The 17,281-nt window shown below is 45.6% G+C and overlaps 1 protein-coding gene across 1 annotated transcript in view; it reads left to right on the forward strand.

The window, feature by feature from the left end:
* The window catches only part of PHLPP1 (PH domain and leucine rich repeat protein phosphatase 1), a 215,607-nt gene that overhangs the window by 116,351 nt on the left and 81,975 nt on the right, over positions 1 to 17,281 (forward strand). The window contains 1 exon segment of the mRNA XM_070420409.1: positions 16,779 to 16,945. Within this exon segment, the coding sequence (XP_070276510.1) occupies positions 16,779 to 16,945 (167 nt within the window).

Below are 17,281 nucleotides of genomic sequence, written 5' to 3' on the forward strand. Positions count from 1 at the left end.
GCAGGCAGGCGAGCAGTTAGGGGCATCAGGCAGGCAGGCAGAGTGGTTAAAGGTGATCAGGCAGGCAGGCAGAGTGGTTAGGGGCAATCAGGCAGGCAGGCGAGTGGTTAGGGGCGATCAGGTAGGCAGGCAGGCGAGCGGCTAGGAGCCAGAGGTCTCGGATTGCGAGAGGATATGTCCAACTGCCGGTTTAGGCCCAGTCGGGATCGGGCCTAAACCAGCAGTTGGACATCCCCCGAGGGGTCCCAGATTGCGAGAGGGTGCAGGCCGGGCTGAGGAACCCTTCCCCTTCTACGCCCCTGTGCACGAATTTCATGCACTGAGCCTCTAGTCCTATATAATAAAGAGGGAATATGCAAATTGACCACTATTCTGCCACAAAGTTGGCTGCACCCACAGCTGAGGCCGAGTTCCCATAACGAGCCTTAAGGAGCAATCAGCAGGGACCTGAGGCTGCGCCCCTGCCCCCTGTGGGGCTTGACAGGGGACCTCAGGCCATGACTTCCACCCAACAGAGCTTGACGGGGACCTCAGGCCACGCCCCCCGCCCTGGCACCGGGCCAGGGGACCTGAGGCCATGCCTCCCACCCAGTAGGACTTGATGGGGGACCTCAAGGTGCGCCCCCTGCCCTGGTGCTGGGCCAGGGGACCTCAGGCTGTGCCCCCTGTCCAGCGGGGCTTGATGGGGGACCTCAGGCCGCACCCCCCGCCCCGGCGCCAGGCTGGGGGACCTCAGACCACGCCCCTCCCTCCCCCCACCCCCCTGCCCTGGCGCCAAGCCAGGGGACCTGAGGCTGCGCCCCTACCCGGCGGGGCTTGACAAGGGTGGGACCGGCCGGGTCTGGATCTAGCCCAATGAGGGGGGGGGCTGGCTGGGTCTGGGTTTCGCCCGATTTTGAGGCACACGTGGGTGGGTGGGTGGGGACTTGACTCTGGGTCCCGTGGTGCACCTCAGACTCTGACAGGAGGAAGATTTTCATATACATTTTAATAATTTTCTTTCATCTCTGACACTTCTATTATAGAGAAAGGGCAAATATCAATATTAAAATATTTCCTCTAATTAATCCCCTTATAATGTGCACGAATTTCATGCACCGGGTCACTAGTATTAATTTAAAAGGAAACTTTATTATTTTCAGTTTATGCTTCTGGATCTTAGCTACAAGAGAAGTGTTCATCTTTGGTCTAATTTGTTTCATTTGGTTTTGGGAAGCTTTTTAAAAGATTATTAATGAGGTATTTTCTATCAAAATGGGTTCTTGTGTACTTATTTTTTAAACTTAATCTTAGCTTGCCAAAATAATACCTAAGGCAATTCCTTTAGAGTTTTTATTTTGGGTGGGTGTTAGTGGTAGATACTGTGGGAATAGCTCCTTTGGGAGGATTACAATATTGATTATAAAATCATCCCTAAAATATTTATGCACGGCATGCTTTAAAAATTCAGTAAACACCCTATTAAATGCAGTGTCAAAAATGACTCTGTTTGCACAACATGGATACAAGTATCCAACATGTTTTCAAAGTGGTTGGAGGGGCAATGATGTATGAGGAGGCTGAGGATGGTAGCCATATATATGTTTTATGGCCCAATGTTACAAATACATGCTTCATAAGGCCACTTAGCTTGTCCATGTGTCTCCTTGTTGATTGGTGGCTGACATGCTGGCAGTTGCTGGTGACTGTGGTTATCACAGTAGTTATCTTCCTGAGGTCTTTCAGTATTAACCATAGTATTTTAACTTTAGGCCTTTTTTTTTAAGTCACTGCAGTGGACTTTTGGACGCCATGATATATTGGGTTAATTCTTAAAACACATAATGTAGGCAGATCAGGACCACATTTCATGCTGAATTAGAGACCACCTGAAATGATGAGTAAACATCACCCTTTAAATAAGATATATGGTGAATCACAATTGAACTTTTGGTTCCATGTGCTTAAAAATAAGCATTTCATTGTTCAGATTTTACTCAAGAATACTACACTAACCCCTTTAGTCAGATCATTCTGGTATAATAGGATTGAGGTTTTTAACCTGTAGATTTGTATATTAAATGTAGTTGCAAGGAACCCTTTGAGATTAGTCATCTTTTACACATGTTTTACCTCTTAATCTGAAGTGTAATCTAGGGGAGTGTGCTGCTTTTTGTCACTGGCCTTTTGGGGGAAAATCCTCACTTCACATTTCATACCCATTTTTTTGATAAAGAATCAAGGGCCATTTGACCAAGAACAATCTAGCAAGTCTCTGGTAGAATATGAGTTAGAACTGAAGGTCTGAGTGAAGTGGATTTTAGTTTTTAAAATGTTTTGTGATAAATTTGTTGACTTATTTGCATTTGTATTTTAAAAATTTATTAATTTTTCAGTTTAAAAAAAATCACCTCAAAATAAATATAATTGCACTTCGTGCTCTAAGTATTTAAACTGAGGGGAAGTTGTCAGGAATAAAGAAAATAGTCTTTTATTTTAAATTAGTTATTATAACATATTTCTCAAGTTCTTATTTTTTTAAGTTAGCCTGTGGTAGGCAGTATAATGTTTCACAACTGATGTTCATGCCCTAACCGTGAAAACTGTGAATATGTCACCTCATCCTGAGAAAATTGCTCTTACACCAATTCTGTAGTGAACCTGTGAGAAAATTCAGTATATGAGATATTTGGGTACAGGAAGACTTCAAGGAAGTAAAGGGCAAGCTGAGCCTTAAAGGCTGAATAGGATTCACCTGTAAGACAAGAGGGGAAAGGATGTTTCAAGGAGCGGTCAAGTGTATACAAAGGCATTGCTATGTAAGATGTAAAAATGTATTATCACAGAAGTCTGAGAAGTGAGAAAAAACTAGAAGCTAGGTCAGTGCTGGCGAACCTATGACACGTGTGTCAGAGGTGACACATGAACTCATTTTTTTGGTTGATTTTTCTTTGTTAAATGGCATTTAAATATCCTATCTAATAAAAGACAAAAAGGGTAATTAACCGTACCTCCGCTATGCTTCCCATTGGCTAATCAGGGCGATATGCAAATTAACTGCCAACAAAGATGGCGGCCGGCAGCCATGCAGCTGAAGTGAACATGAGGCTTGCTTGCTCCACTTATAGAGGAAGCCAAGGTTCCCCGCCTGCAGCAGCCTGGCTCTGAGTCCAAAAGCAACAATGTTTCAATTATAGAAGCTAAACAAACCCCAGATACTTGCTTTCAGCCAGCCGCGGCCTCAGAGCTGGGAGCGCCAGTAACGGCAACAATGTTTCAATTATAGAAGGTAAATAAATCCCAGAATTAAAAAAAAAAGAAGAAAAGGAGAGGCTGGGAGCTTCAGTCGCTGTCCAGTCTGAAAAAAGCCCTCAGCCCCTCACCCAGACTGGCCAGGCACCCCAGTGGGGACCCCCACCCTAAAGGGGATGTGGCCAGCCTGAAAACAGCCATCAGCCCATCATCCAGGCTGGCCAAGCACCCCAGTAGGGACCCCCACCCTGAAGGGGGTGTGACTAGCTGCAAACAGCCATCAACCCCTCACCCAGGCTGGCCAGGCACCCCAGCAGGACCCCTACCCTGATCCGGGACACCCTTCAGGGCAAACCAACTGGCCCCCATCCGTGCACCAGGCCTCTATCCTATATGGTAAAAGGGTAATATGCAAACTGACCCTAACAGCAGAAAGACTGGGAATGACTGGTCACTATGACACACACTGACCACCAGGGGGCAGACGCTCAATGCAGGAGCTGCCCTCTGGTGGTCAGTGCGTTCCCGCATGGGGGAGCTCTGCTCAGCCACAAGCCAGGCTGATGGCTGCCAGTACAGCGGTGGTGGTGGGAGCCTCTCCCGCCTCCTCAGAAGCACTAAGGATGTCCGACTGCAGCTTAGGCCTGCTCCCCGCTGGCAAGTGGACATCCCCCGAGGGCTGCCGGGCTGCCAGAGTGATGTCTGATTGCCATCTTAGGCCCAATACCCCAGGGAGCAGGCCTAAGCCAGCAGGTGGTCATCCACTGAGGGGTCCCAGACTTTGAGAGGGCACAGGCTGGGCTGAGGGACCCCCCACCGCCGAGTGCACAAATTTTTGTGCACCGGGCCTCTAGTATAAAATAAATATCAAAAATGTAAGTCTTTGTTTTACTATGGTTGCAAATATCAAAAAATTTCTATATGTGACACGGTTCCAGAGTTAAGTTAGGGTTTTTCAAAATGCTGACACGCCAAGCTCAAAAGGTTTGCCATCACTGAGCTAGGTAAAGTAAAAAAAGTGCTGGCCAGTCTAGACTATTTCCTGCTAGTTCTGTTTCATTTTCTTGTGGGAATTTGACTATAAGTTATCAAATACTATAACTTTCCAATATATTAATAGATCTGTTAGATAAAAATTCATGTTACAAAATCTTTCCTTATTCAGTTCTAAAGAACAGGTTACTCATCCATGAGGTAAACATCAAAATAAAAATACTTTTTGTTTTGTTTCTTTCCCTCTTAACTAGTTGATATATTTTATTAATGATAAAAGTCATTTCACCTGCAGAATTGATCCAGTAGGAACAGCAAAAGTGCAAATAGTAATAACTAACATTTTAGTTACTTTTCCTATGCACCAAGCACTGTTCTTGATGGTACCAGTGAAGTAGATCCTCATAACAACTGTGGTCTGGTTTTTACAATAAAAGATAACTCGTGAGGAGATAGCATAATCTCCACTTTGCAGATGAGGAAACTAAGGTATAAAGTATCCAGCACTTCTCTATACAGAGAGTTCTACTGCCTTGCTCTTTTTTTTTACTTGTACTTCTAATGTTTGTAGTGGCCTGAAGGGACAAAAAACCCCAGTATTCAAAAAACAACTGAGATTTACTGAAAATGCCAGGGAAGTGCTTATATATGCAGTTATCAACAGAATCCAGGCAGCTCAGTAGTAGAATGAAAGGTGGTTTTATTCAGGCAATCTGTTGAATGGGGTGTGCTGCTAAGGACATTTGAGCATGGCCATTGTGCATCGACCACTGATCTTCTTAAATGATGACCAAGAAGTATTTAAGAAATTGAGATGCCTTCTGAGGCATCCAAGGCAGATTAGATTAGTTTCAATGTTGAGGGGATTACTGTGTCTCATTCTTTAAAAACTGGTCAAGCCCTGGCAGGTGTGGCTCAGTTGGTTGGGCATCATCCCGTGCACTGAAAGGCTGCCAGTTCGATTCCTGGTCAGGACACATGCCTGGGTTGCGGGCTCAATCCCTGGTAGGGAGCATGCATTAAGCAGCCAATCGATATTTTGCTGTTTTCAGTTTAACCTTAAAATCAATGTCTCCCTCTCCCTCTCTCTCTCCCTCTCCCTCTCCCTCTCCCTCCCACTCTCTCTAAAAATCAATTAAAATAAGTAAGCAAGTAAATAAATAAATAAATATACAAATGAATAAATAAATAAATAAATAAATAAATAAATAAAACTGGTGAGGTATTCTATATCAGGAACTTAGCATATGTCACTAACCAGATGTCTATACCTGGTTATGTTTTATCTTCCTTAAGGGTTTAGTTTTCATGATATACAGTATTTACTTATCTTGGAAGATCCGGAATTTTCTACAACTACTCTGGAGTTAAATTCTTCCATGCACTTATCTTACTTATAATTTTATAAAGAATGGAATGATGGAATAATTGAAATTGTATCAATGAGGTCTCTGTGATAAACTTACTGATCTTGTATGTTAGACTTGGAACTTCAGCACTGAAGTTTTCGTATTTTAGATACAAAATAAGTGGCTATTTCTAATGATGGAATAATTGAAGTATGTATTTATATTATTTCTTTTAATCAAAAGTTAGAATATAGGCTTTTCGTGGTTAGTTATCTTTCCCCCTCTCCTTTGTCGAGGTGCACCTTTGGGGAATGCTGCGTGATGGACCTGGGACACTCTCAGGTGGCCACTTTCTAAAGAGGTTGTTTATACACATTTTGCCAATAAGGAAATGAGGAAGGAACTCTGAGTTCAGATTTGATCTCCACCCAAGGCGAGATCTATTTTTCTGTTGTTACTGAGAAACACAATAGGGTTTGTGTATGTGGAGGGGAGATAACTGTCAGGGTGACAGTTAATGATTCTGAAAGGCTGTTGGTGCCGTCTTCTCAGAGCCTTTTACAGTTGCTCTGACTCAGAGGAAGTGAGTGCCAGGCCTGTATTTCCAGTTTAGGCTGTGCAGCGAGCTCACTGGACAAATACTACAGCACTGCCTGCTCTAGGGGTGACAAGCAGGCCCCTGTACCGAGTGTCTGGGAATGCCTGCCCATCTTGTCAATCAAGGTGACTGTCAGGGCTGAAATTGTACTGGGAGCTCTGAGGTTTGTTTTCTGCTCTGTGTGCTCTTATTGAACTACTGCACACAGGCTCTTAAATTACAGTTGTTGAGTGTCTGTGTCCTCAGGAGACTTAGAGTTTGAAGACAAGGAGTGTATCTCTCTAGTACCAAGTACAGTGCCTGGTTCATAAAGGCAAATGCTAAATATATGTCGAAAGAGTCACTCATCCCATCCCTTCCACCTCCCTGGCAAAGAGATGGTGGGATGCCTAGGAGGGGCTCTCAGTATTGGTTTGTCCATATTGTTTTGGCTGGTGCTTTAATAGTGAGCCAGGGGTTTGTGTGTTTGTTTTCTTCTCCAGCCTGTTGCTCTCTCCATATGCTTTTACTAGTATTCTTGGGTCCCTTCTAATCTTAATCATAGTCCCTTTCCTACCCGGATGCCTTTGCCCTCCTCAACTCCCACCTCTCATTTCTGCCTACTAGTGATAGCCTCTCCAGATCTTCCCGTTGTCTTTCATCAGTTTGCCATTTCATTATCCCTAGTGGTTTGGAATAGTGTAAATTTGTATACCTTATTTCTTGATGTGTTTTTTTTCCCCATATCATTTAAGGCAAAGAAATGGAAAGATGCTAGAATTTCAACTAGGATTTACTGAGTCCAAAATTGGCTGCTTGATATGTTCCTGTTAGGACATTATTAATGTATATAATTTTATAGGAATGTTTTCTGTATTTGTTGTTAAACAGATTTTCTAAAATGCTAATTAGTAAAGGATCAAGAAATGAGATGTCATTATGAAAAGTTCTGGGGTCAAGTTAAGCATTTCTTATATTTGTAGAATTTTTTAAAAGAAATTGCATGTTATGGAGCAGTGAGAATTTAAATTTTATTAAAATTAGAAATTTTTGTTTGATATAAAACTTTCTGGAGGATGAAATGAAAAATAAAGTTGTTAGAATTCTTAGCTAATAGAGATTAATAAACTTGCTATTCTCCTATATAATAAAAGGCTAATATGCAAATTGTCCTCTCCGGAGTTCGACCGACTGGGAGTTCAACCACTCGCTATGACGTGTGCTGACCACCAGGGGACGGCACAGAACGAAGAAAGGCCCCTGCCGGTAGCTGGCAGCCGGTGGAAGGAAGGCCTGGCTGGCAGCTGGGGGAAGGAAGGCCCTGGCCGGCAGCCGGAATTAAGGCCCCAGCCAGCAACCAGAAGGCTCTGATCAGCCCTGATCGCCGGCCAGGCCTAGGGACCCTACCCGTGCATGAATATCGTGCACCGGGCCTCTAGTTTAGAATATTAATAAATATTCTAAATTTATATTTGCCTACCCCTTGCTTTCCCAAAGCATTTGGGTGGGGAGGTGAGGATGAAAACTAGGTCAGTTGAGGTCAATAATTTTTTACAGAAGTCTAGTAAACTCCCCAGAGACTACCCCTGTAGCCAGGGCATAATTTCCCAAGCCACGGAAGGCCAGACCAGAGCAATTAATGACTCATAAAGCCAGTTTACGACAGTCCTTTACTTTATACAAGCAGAATTATTTGTGCTATTTCAGCTGCTTTGACCAAGCCTTTCAGAGTCATTTTGCTTAATTTGAACATGCCATACACATAACAAGGATAAATACCACTTTACTAAAGTATAGTGGGGACAGAAAATCACATGAATATTATTCTGAACTCTTCCTTGCCTGTGAAAGATGAGTGTCCACTCGGTGAACATGAAGAATGATGGGAGTGATGCAGGTACAGTCCTGTTGTATGGGGCGGGGTGGGGGGGGCGTTAATTTTGAAAGCATAGTGGGGATAGTTAGGGATAGGATAGATATACTGGGTTAGAAATGCAACTCAGCTAGAGTCATAACAGATATTTTTTAACATAAATGTCCTAAAGATTGGCAAAGAAACCACTGAGGAAAAGTGCTGTGCTGAGGAGCATGTTAGAAATATATGGATGCCCCATAGGTAACCTGAAAAGTTCATTGTTCATATTATCATTTCTATTTTTACCCTCAGATGTTCCTTGGGGGAAATATTTTGAGGGCCCAATGAACTTTTTTCATACATGTTTACAAGTCATTTGGAAAAGAAGACAGCCTGAGCAGGTGGTTGGGATTTATGTTCATTTTAATGTATCTCCCAACGTATGTAGGATCATGGGGACAAAATAAATAAATAAATAAAATTCCATTTAATTTACTAACTCAAAATTACCAGCCTTAAAAAATGTTTTGTTGTTCATACAGACTAGCACTGATTTCTTTCCCCAAGCTACAGTTACTTTGGAATTAATTCCTTCGTGGGTAGCTCACTGATGGTCTGTGGGGCTGCATGTAGTATGTAGTGTAGTTCTGCCTTGGTCCGAGTGAGCTTTATCTGTGTGACTGCTCAGTGGCAGGAGCAGTGGCCTGTGCTGTGGTCTTTTCTTGTCTTGTGGATGTCTGTGGCCTGTGGCTATGGGTGTTGGTCTAGGGATCCTTGGTCTGCAGGGGCTCTTCTGAATTTCTCAATGAGAACGTCTTATTTACAGCAGCTTGTATAGCTGGTCAGGGCAGGTACAGTCTATCCCACTTTAGAGAAGGAAACACTGGAAGACAGATAGGTGAAGGGACTTATCCAGGCCACATGGCTAAGAAGAGGTAGAATCAACTCTACATGCCCTGCGTTTTGTTATACCTGTGCCCTTTCTCCTGTATATCCAGCTGCTTGGACCTCAACTTTGTCTTCCACTCTCTTGCTGTTTGGGGGTGTATTAGAAGTATAGTAGCTTTTGCCATAAGGACTTTATATTCTATTTTGAGTTCCTTTAGAAGTTCCTTTCCATAACCAATATTTGAGGGGATTCCTACCTGTGCCTGTTTCTTTAATTTTCTTGCCAAATTTCTGTAGCCTCCTTTTAAAATTTTCCTGTAACCTTTTAAAATTTAATTAGGTGCTACCAAGTAGCATCATCACTGCTCGGGTGGACAAGTTGTGTGAGGTAGGAGTGGGTCCAGCCTACGATGTCAAGGAATGGTGCCACCCCCCCTTCCCACCCAAGGGACCGCACCCATTCATTGCCTGACGTCTATATGTGGTCAGCAGATGGTCTCTGCTTTGCCTAGGAGGACTCCTGTCCATCATTGCCGTATTTACTCCCCATCTTCATACCTGAGGCTGCAGCTAATCCTAAAGGATACCATCTCATTGTCTTTGCTCTGGTCGGAAGGGTTATGTTATTATTTTATCGTGGAAGTTAGAGGAGCCTCCCTTTGGGTGAGATCGGAACTGTGTCCAGGCCCTGACTGGATGACATGGCATTAACAGCACAGGCTCTGGTTCACATTTGAGTTCTGCTGCTGGTTTTATATGACGTTGGGAACCCTGTGTGACTCCAGTTCAACCTGCATCTTTGAAATGAGAAGTCCTTACTTCACTGGGTCATTGTGAGATTAAACTAAATATTATGTCTAAGGCACTTAGAAGTGTGCCTATCACAACTGCAGCATCCACTAGAAGTTAGCTTTTATTGCTGTTATTACTGCTACTTGCTGTGAAGAGTATAAAGTAGTTTTCTGATATATTTTTATTACTTGTTTAGGTCTTTCTTATTTGGGGAAGGATCTTAGTTTTAATAGGTGGTTTGTAGGTAACCCGGCGGTAGTGTTTCCATTAGAACAAGCCAGTCTTCTTTGTGGTCGAGCCCTGTGTGCCCAGGCGGGTCTGGACAGAAACACTTCAGCCTCCCCTTGTTGCAGGGACAGGACTGGGCAGAGGTCGCTTTTGTGGTCACCTTGGCAGCTCACTGCCCCACTGCCATCAGGGCCATTTAATTCTGTTCTCGCCGTGGTTGTTCCTGGTGCTGCCACGCCTCCCACAGACTGCTCTTGCTTGTAGCTCTGTTACTGTGGTTTCTTCTCCCTGGTTTCTAGCAGGAACAGCTTGTGGTCTAGAACGAGGAAGGGAATCAAATACAACTTGACATTTAGTCATTATCTTTCCAAAGTTGTCCAAAGGGAGTATTTAGTGTGATGCTTCAGTGGAAATAGAATTGTCCTTTTCTAAGTAATCTCCAGCTGAAAGAACATATGGGATGGGTTGGGTGCACATTGGTGAGAAGGGAGGTATCATAAAGTAGGGCAGTGGCCATCTTTCCAGCAGATACTTCTGAGGGTTGTACCAAGTGCTGAATATAGGGTATTTCAGTGAACAAATAGGCAGAAATCCTGGACTGTGTAGCTTCTCATCTAGAGACAGGGACTCTTCTCAGAACCTCCCCAGACTTCTCATTTGCTCACACAAAAAGCCAGTCTTTACAATAACCTAAAGGGCTCTGTGGGATCTGCTGCTCACCCCAGCCTTACCTTTCTGACCTCATTACAGGTCACTGCCCCTACCTTAACCTTTCCATTGCTGTTTGTCATATAATTTCCTTTTTCTTACTGACATTTTTATTGCAATTACATTATCCTATATAATAAAGAGGTAATATGCAAATTAACCCTCACACCCTCACAAGTTGGCTGCCTATGACCACATCGGCCGGAGGTTAGTGAGGGACGACCAAATGATTGAACAGCAGGCTGCGTGGAGTGACCAGTCCGGCAGGGGGGCCATGAGGGGTGACCAGGCCGGCGGGGGGGGGGGGGGGGTAGTTGGGGGCGACCAGGCCAGCAGGGGGGCAGTAAGGGGTGACCAGGCAGGCAGGCGAGCGGTTAGGAGCCAGCGGTCCAGGATTGTGAGAGGGATGTCCGACTTCCTGTTTAGGACCGATTCCCGGGATCGGGCCTAAACCGGCAGTCGGACATCCCCCAAGGGGTCCCAGATTGGAGAGTGTGCAGGCTGGGCTAAGGGACCCCCCCCCCCCCCCCCGCACGAATTTCGTGCACTGGGCCTCTAGTTTTTTCTAATTAAACACACATACACACACACACAGGATATTACAGTTTCAATGTACCACCTCCTGGTTGTCAATACATTGACATAGTTCTTTCATATCTTCTATTTTTCTTGTATGGAAATAAACATTAGAGATAAACTCCAGCTCTCCTATCTTCCCATTCCTGTTTCCATTTCCCTTCCTGCCTATCTAGAGGCAATCATTATCATTAATTTGATATACAACCAACATGGTTTATAGTTTTATGCCCATATAACTATCTGTAATAATAAATGCATAATATGCTAATTATACCAGACATCCTTCTGGTAGACCTTCCAGACAAAGCTGGGGCTGTGAGGGAAGCCAGGTCCCAGGTGCCTGCCAGTGGCTGGAGGGAAGCCCAGGTCTCTGGTGCCAGAGGGAAGCTGGTGCCGGCAGCTGGGGGAAGGAAGGCCTACTCTTGCACGAATTTCGTGCATCAGGCCTCTAGTTCATACATAACATGTGGAGTTTTGTGTGCTTGTGTTAAAATGTTTTCATATGGCATTATACTGTATAACTGTATACTTGCTTTTTTATCAGTCAGATCAATCGATGAATCTAGCTTATTCATTTTAACTGCAGCTCTCTCTCTCCTGACTTCAGACTATATACATCCCAGAGAAGGCCTTCAATAAGCTTAGCTTGGGTCACTCCGTGGGTTAAGCAGATGGGATACTCTGATTGCTCAAGCCTGGAATACATGCCTACGCCTATAGCCAGAGAGTCATCTTACTTTATTTGCAGCTCTCACCATGATCACATGCATTTGAAGGATTGTTACAGGAAAAAAGAAGTGGAGAAAGCATTTGGGGCAGATGAAAAAACACATATTTCCACTCAAGTTTCAAACTAGAGCTTGGACATGAAATTTTTGGGACCTCTTCCTGACTCCTTAGATCATGCTCCTGGCAGCCATTATCATGCACCATATCAAACTGCCCTCTCCTCATGGGGTGTACTCGTTCGGAGCAGAGACTGTGTCTATCTTGAACTGCTGTACCTCAGGAAATAGAAGGTGTGGCACAACATTGCATGCTTAACACATATTTTTGAATGAATGAGATTTCACCAATTGTAACTTTCAACCTCGCTTCCTGTGAACAGGTTCCTGCCAGGAAACCCTGTGTGATTGTGGCAAGAGTATACCTGCCTTTAAGGCCCATTAAATTCTGGCTCTTTTTACATCTTTTGGTTTATTTGGATGATTTGGCTCTGTTTGGGATTTTCTTATTTGATAGTGAAAATTCAAGAGAAGATAAAATTGTTACAATGCAAACTCTAACTTCCGTTGTAAAATCTTTTGAGTTGGACCCTGCCAGGCCCATTAACCCTATTATCCCCTTAGCTTTCATGTGTGCACAGTAATTTCTTTCTAACCTCAAACATGTCATCAGCTGAATATATTTTATGCAAATTTAATTCTCAGTACCTTCTTAGCATTGGGAGAATTTGGATTAAATGTATGTAAGATTTGAACCATTCTGTTTGGAAGTAGTTGTGGTAATAATAGCAATCACCATTTATTGAACGCTTTTTCTGTGCCAGGCATGTGGATACAGGTGTCATCTTTATGTCTGTTATGCAGATGAGAACACTGGAGCTTGGAGAGCCCCGTGATCTGCTCAAGTCCTGTCCACTCCTAAGTGGGAAGCTGGGATGTGGTCCACACACTGACCAGAGTCACACTCCTCAGACCATGCTCTCTGCCTTCTCTAATTGAGAAACAGAAATCCTGGTTTGGTAATAGAAAAAGGACCTCAGATTTGAAAATATATAAAGCTTTGGTGAAGATAAAGAGCTTGAGGGAGAATCAACCAGATCTTTGAGCATTATTCCCATGGCTTCTCTCAGGAGAGAAGGCACCAAGGTGTGTGTACAAGGAGCTGAAGCCACACACTGTGGCCTGAGCTGGCACCACATTACCTGGAATATTGAGAGAGCATTTGAGAAATACAGGTTGCCCAATGCTTTACTGTCTCCAGTGTGCCATTTGGTCTTTAGCCCTGGGATTCTGGCCATGGGAAGAGTCATCTAACCAGAAAGGCTTGGAGTATGTGGATAAACATTTAGACAAAATAAATTTTACTTAGAATACCTAAATGAAGCAAAGCATAGTGAACTTTTAAGCATCTCCCTGAAACTGTGGGAGAGGCAATCATGAAGTTTATAGCAGGCAAGCAATGGAATCTGATTACATGCTGCCGTTATTATTAAAGACTAGTGGCCTGGTGCACAGATTTGTGCACATTGAAAGGAAATCGGGAGCCCGCACCCAGGGAGTTTCCATGCTCCCTGAGCCACTGGGGAGTCACGTGGGGAGTCTGTCCTCCCTGCAGCTTCCTGAAAAAATATTTCCAAACATTCCTTCTGCGGCCAGGGTTGCGCCTTGCCAGCCGGGAGGTCTCCAATGAACACCTTGGGCCATGCTGAATGCTTTCCACCGCTCAGAGCCAGATAAGAGATGCTCGGAGGTGAATAATACAAAGTTGGGGATTTTGGAGGGAGGGGCTGCTATCTCTCCCACATCCACACCCTTCAGATCCATCTCTCTGACTTTTACACCGATTGTCAGTCGCCACCTTGTGGCCATTTTTATGTTGCTGCCTTCCTCTGTAGCTCTGGGGCAATAAGTAAGGGATGAGATTTTATCTCTATGCCCCAGGCAGAGTTCCAGGAGCATGGCAGTGATATCAGGCTCATCCTGGTTACTCTGAGTGTCCGTGCTTCATTCGTTCCCCGGAGATTGTACCTGTAGGCTTATAGGGTATGTGCCTCGCCGCAAGTTCTGGCTGAACTGTGGGCATCCTGGGGTGGGTACCACGGGGGGCAGGGGAGGGGTGTCTCCATCCTCAAGAGCTCCCATCGGCAGGAGCCACCAGGGATCTGAGGGGAACAAGGGAGCCCGGATGCAGGCCAGGCCTAGGAAGGGTGCGATGGCAGCTGAGGGTGGTAGGAAGGAAGGAGGGAGAGACGGATTGAGGTTTGGTAAGGCGTGTTCTTAATATTTCAGTTCCACATGGCCCTGATGCCTGAGGGGGAGTTCCAGGGAGCCAGCATCAGTATCAAGGTTGTCCCAGTCACACACAAACATTCCATGCTGCATTTGTTCACAGTAGATTGTACCAGCAGAGTATAGGGGGTGATTTCTCCACACAACTCCTGGCCCAAGTGTGGGGCTGCCTAAACCAAACAACAGGTCAGGCCAGCACCTGCTGGTGCCCTTCCACCCACCGGAGCTGACCAGCGCTCTGCAGGGATCCAGGAGCAGGTATTTGATGCCAGGTCTCGGACCTTTCTGGGAGATGGGGCCAGGGCCGGGTGGTAGGTGGAAGTTGCAAAGGGCTCACCCACGGATATGCCTGGGTGTTGGTCATTGGGCTGGATGTCGCCAGCACTTGCTCTTGAGATGGGGGCCGGCCCAGGCAGTACATTTGTGAAGCGCCTCTGTGGGTTTTTCCCAAATCTGCACCCAGAGACCCAGAGGGCAATAGGTAAGGAATGTGGTGCAGCCGCAGGGTCTGAAGGGAGCGTGGGGCGACCAGGGGCCAGTGAAGGCTGATCTGTGGTCATTCCGGCTACACCCCCACCACCCAGGCATTAGGACTGCAGTCTGTTTGCTGGAGGTTGCGCCTGCCAGAGGCGGGAGAGGCTCATGCACCCGGCTTCTGGCTTGAGTGGCTCTCCTGCTGTGGGAGTGCACTGACCACCAGGCGGCAGCTCCTGCATTGAGTGTCTACCCCCTGGTGGTCAGTGTGTGACTGGTCGTTCGATTGTTCTGGCATTATGCTGGCTTTTTATATATATAGAAGATATGTATAAGACCACTAATGGTACTTTTCTTTATTTACGCTGTTTTAAATCAAAATATACAAGGACTTTCATAGGTTCAGTCTAGATCTTCGAATCTATCTCCCAACCTGGTATTTACTCTAAAGTCTTATATTATTTAGCTCTGAATTCTCTCACAATGGATGTTTTCAGGAACATAACCCCTTGAAAACAGTTGGAGGTGGTTACTGATATCACTAAACTTGATAGGATAATCTGTGCTCTTTGTAACCTGTCTGCTATACTAGGTTACTATAAGTTCCTTCCAGGCAGGGACACTGTTTTCTGCTTTTATAGTACACTAGAGGCCCGGTGCACAAAAATTTGTGCACTCGGGGGGGAGGGGGGTCCCTCAGCCCAGCCTGTGCCCTCTCGCAGTCTGGGAACCCTCAGGGGATGACCACCTGCTGGCTTAGGCCCGCTCCCCGGGGGATTGGGCCTAAGATGGCAATCAGACATTCCTCTGGCAGCCCGGCAGCCCTCGGGGGATGTCCACTTGCCAGCGGGGACCAGGCCTAAGCTGCAGTCGGACATCCTTTGTGCTTCTGAGGAGGCGGGAGAGGCTCCCACCACCACCTCTGTACTGGCAGCCATCAGCCTGGCTTGTGGCTGAGCAGAGCTCCTCCCATGTGAGAGCACCCTGACCACCAGAAGGCAGCTCCTGCATTGAGCGTCTGCCCACTGGTGGTCAGTGTGTGTCATAGTGACCAGTCATTCCCAGCCCTTCTGCTATTAGGGTCAGTTTGCATATTACCCTTTTACTATATAGGATAGAGGCCTGGTGCACGGGTAAGGGCCGGCTGGTTTGCCCTGAAGGGTGTCCCGGATCAGGGTGGGGGGTCCCGCTTGGGTGCCTGGCCAGCCTGGATGAGGGGATGATGGCTGTTTGCAGCTGGTCACACCCCCTTCAAAGTGGGGGTCCCCACTGAGGTGCCTGGCCAGTCTGGTTGAAGGGCTGAGGGCCGTTTTCAGGCTGGCGGGTGACTGAAGCTCCCAACCTCTCCTTTTTTTTTTTTTTTTTTAATTCTGGGATTTATTTACCTTCTATGGCTGTCACTGGACCTGAGAGCCGGCTTTAGCTCTGAGGCTCGGCTCCAACTCTGAGACCTCGGCTGCTGAAAGCAGGTATCTGGGTTTGTTTGGCCTCTATAACTGAAACACTGTTGCAACTCCAGCTCTGAAGCCCGGCTGGCTGAAAGCAGGTTTCTGGGGTTTTGTTTAGCTTCTATAATTGCAACATTGTTTCTTAGAGTGCAGCTCAGAGGCCGGCAGCGCAGGCGGGGAACCTTGGCTTCCTCCATCACTGGAGCAAGCAAGTCTCCTGTTCGCTTCAGCTGCCTGGCTGCCGGCCGCCATCTTGGTTGGCAGTTAATTTGCATATTGCCCTGATTAGCCAATGGGAAGCGTGTCAGAGGTACGGTTAATTACCATGTTTGTCTATTATTAGATAGGACTAGGGGCCCAGTGCAAGAAATTCATGCACAGGTAGGGTCCCTAGGCCTGGCCGGTGATCAGGGCTGATCTGTGGGGCACCTGGTGGGGTGATCAGGGGGGAGCCTCTGCAGGCACCTGCCCTGGCTGGCCTGGCACTGCCTGCTCACTGGCCCCATTCATATTTGGACTAATAGTGCTACTTGCATAGTATATCTGTGTTCCCAAATGGACTTACCTTATTTCTATGCATAGAAAGCAGTTATCTGATAAATGGATGGAGTTATAATGGAATTGTGTTTCTGTCCCTTCTAGGTTGCATCACAGCGTATTAGCTCAGTGGACCTCTCCTGTTGTAGCCTGGAGCATCTGCCTGCCAACCTCTTTTACAGCCAAGACCTCACTCATCTCAACTTAAAACAAAACTTTCTAAGGCAAAATCCCAGTCCGACCACTGTCAGGGGCCTCAGTGAACTGCAAAGGTGAACATGCAGAAATGGGTCATTCAAAAGGGGAGGGGTGTCAGCTTCTGGTTGTTTCTTGAATATTCTGACTTAAAAAGCTATGGTGTTTAACTTTCAGAGGGCAGGGTAATAGAACTTTATTAATAAAGACATTAGCAATTCTTATTCTGAAATTAGTTTCAAGGTTCTTGCCTTTGAAATGAATGCTTTATGATATTCACTAACAGGATAGATTTGTATAAGAAGAACATTTCTCTTTACATCACTTTTATTTCTTAACCCATATACAAATGGGTCAGTGAAAAGTTAATGCTGTTTGGTACTTTACTGCTGAACTACAGGGGTTTGATCAGA

Source organism: Myotis yumanensis, unplaced genomic scaffold (assembly GCF_028538775.1).
Source record: "Myotis yumanensis isolate MYYU_CA2020_CCGP unplaced genomic scaffold, mMyoYum1.0.hap1 SCAF_7, whole genome shotgun sequence".
Taxonomy (NCBI): domain Eukaryota; kingdom Metazoa; phylum Chordata; class Mammalia; order Chiroptera; family Vespertilionidae; genus Myotis; species Myotis yumanensis.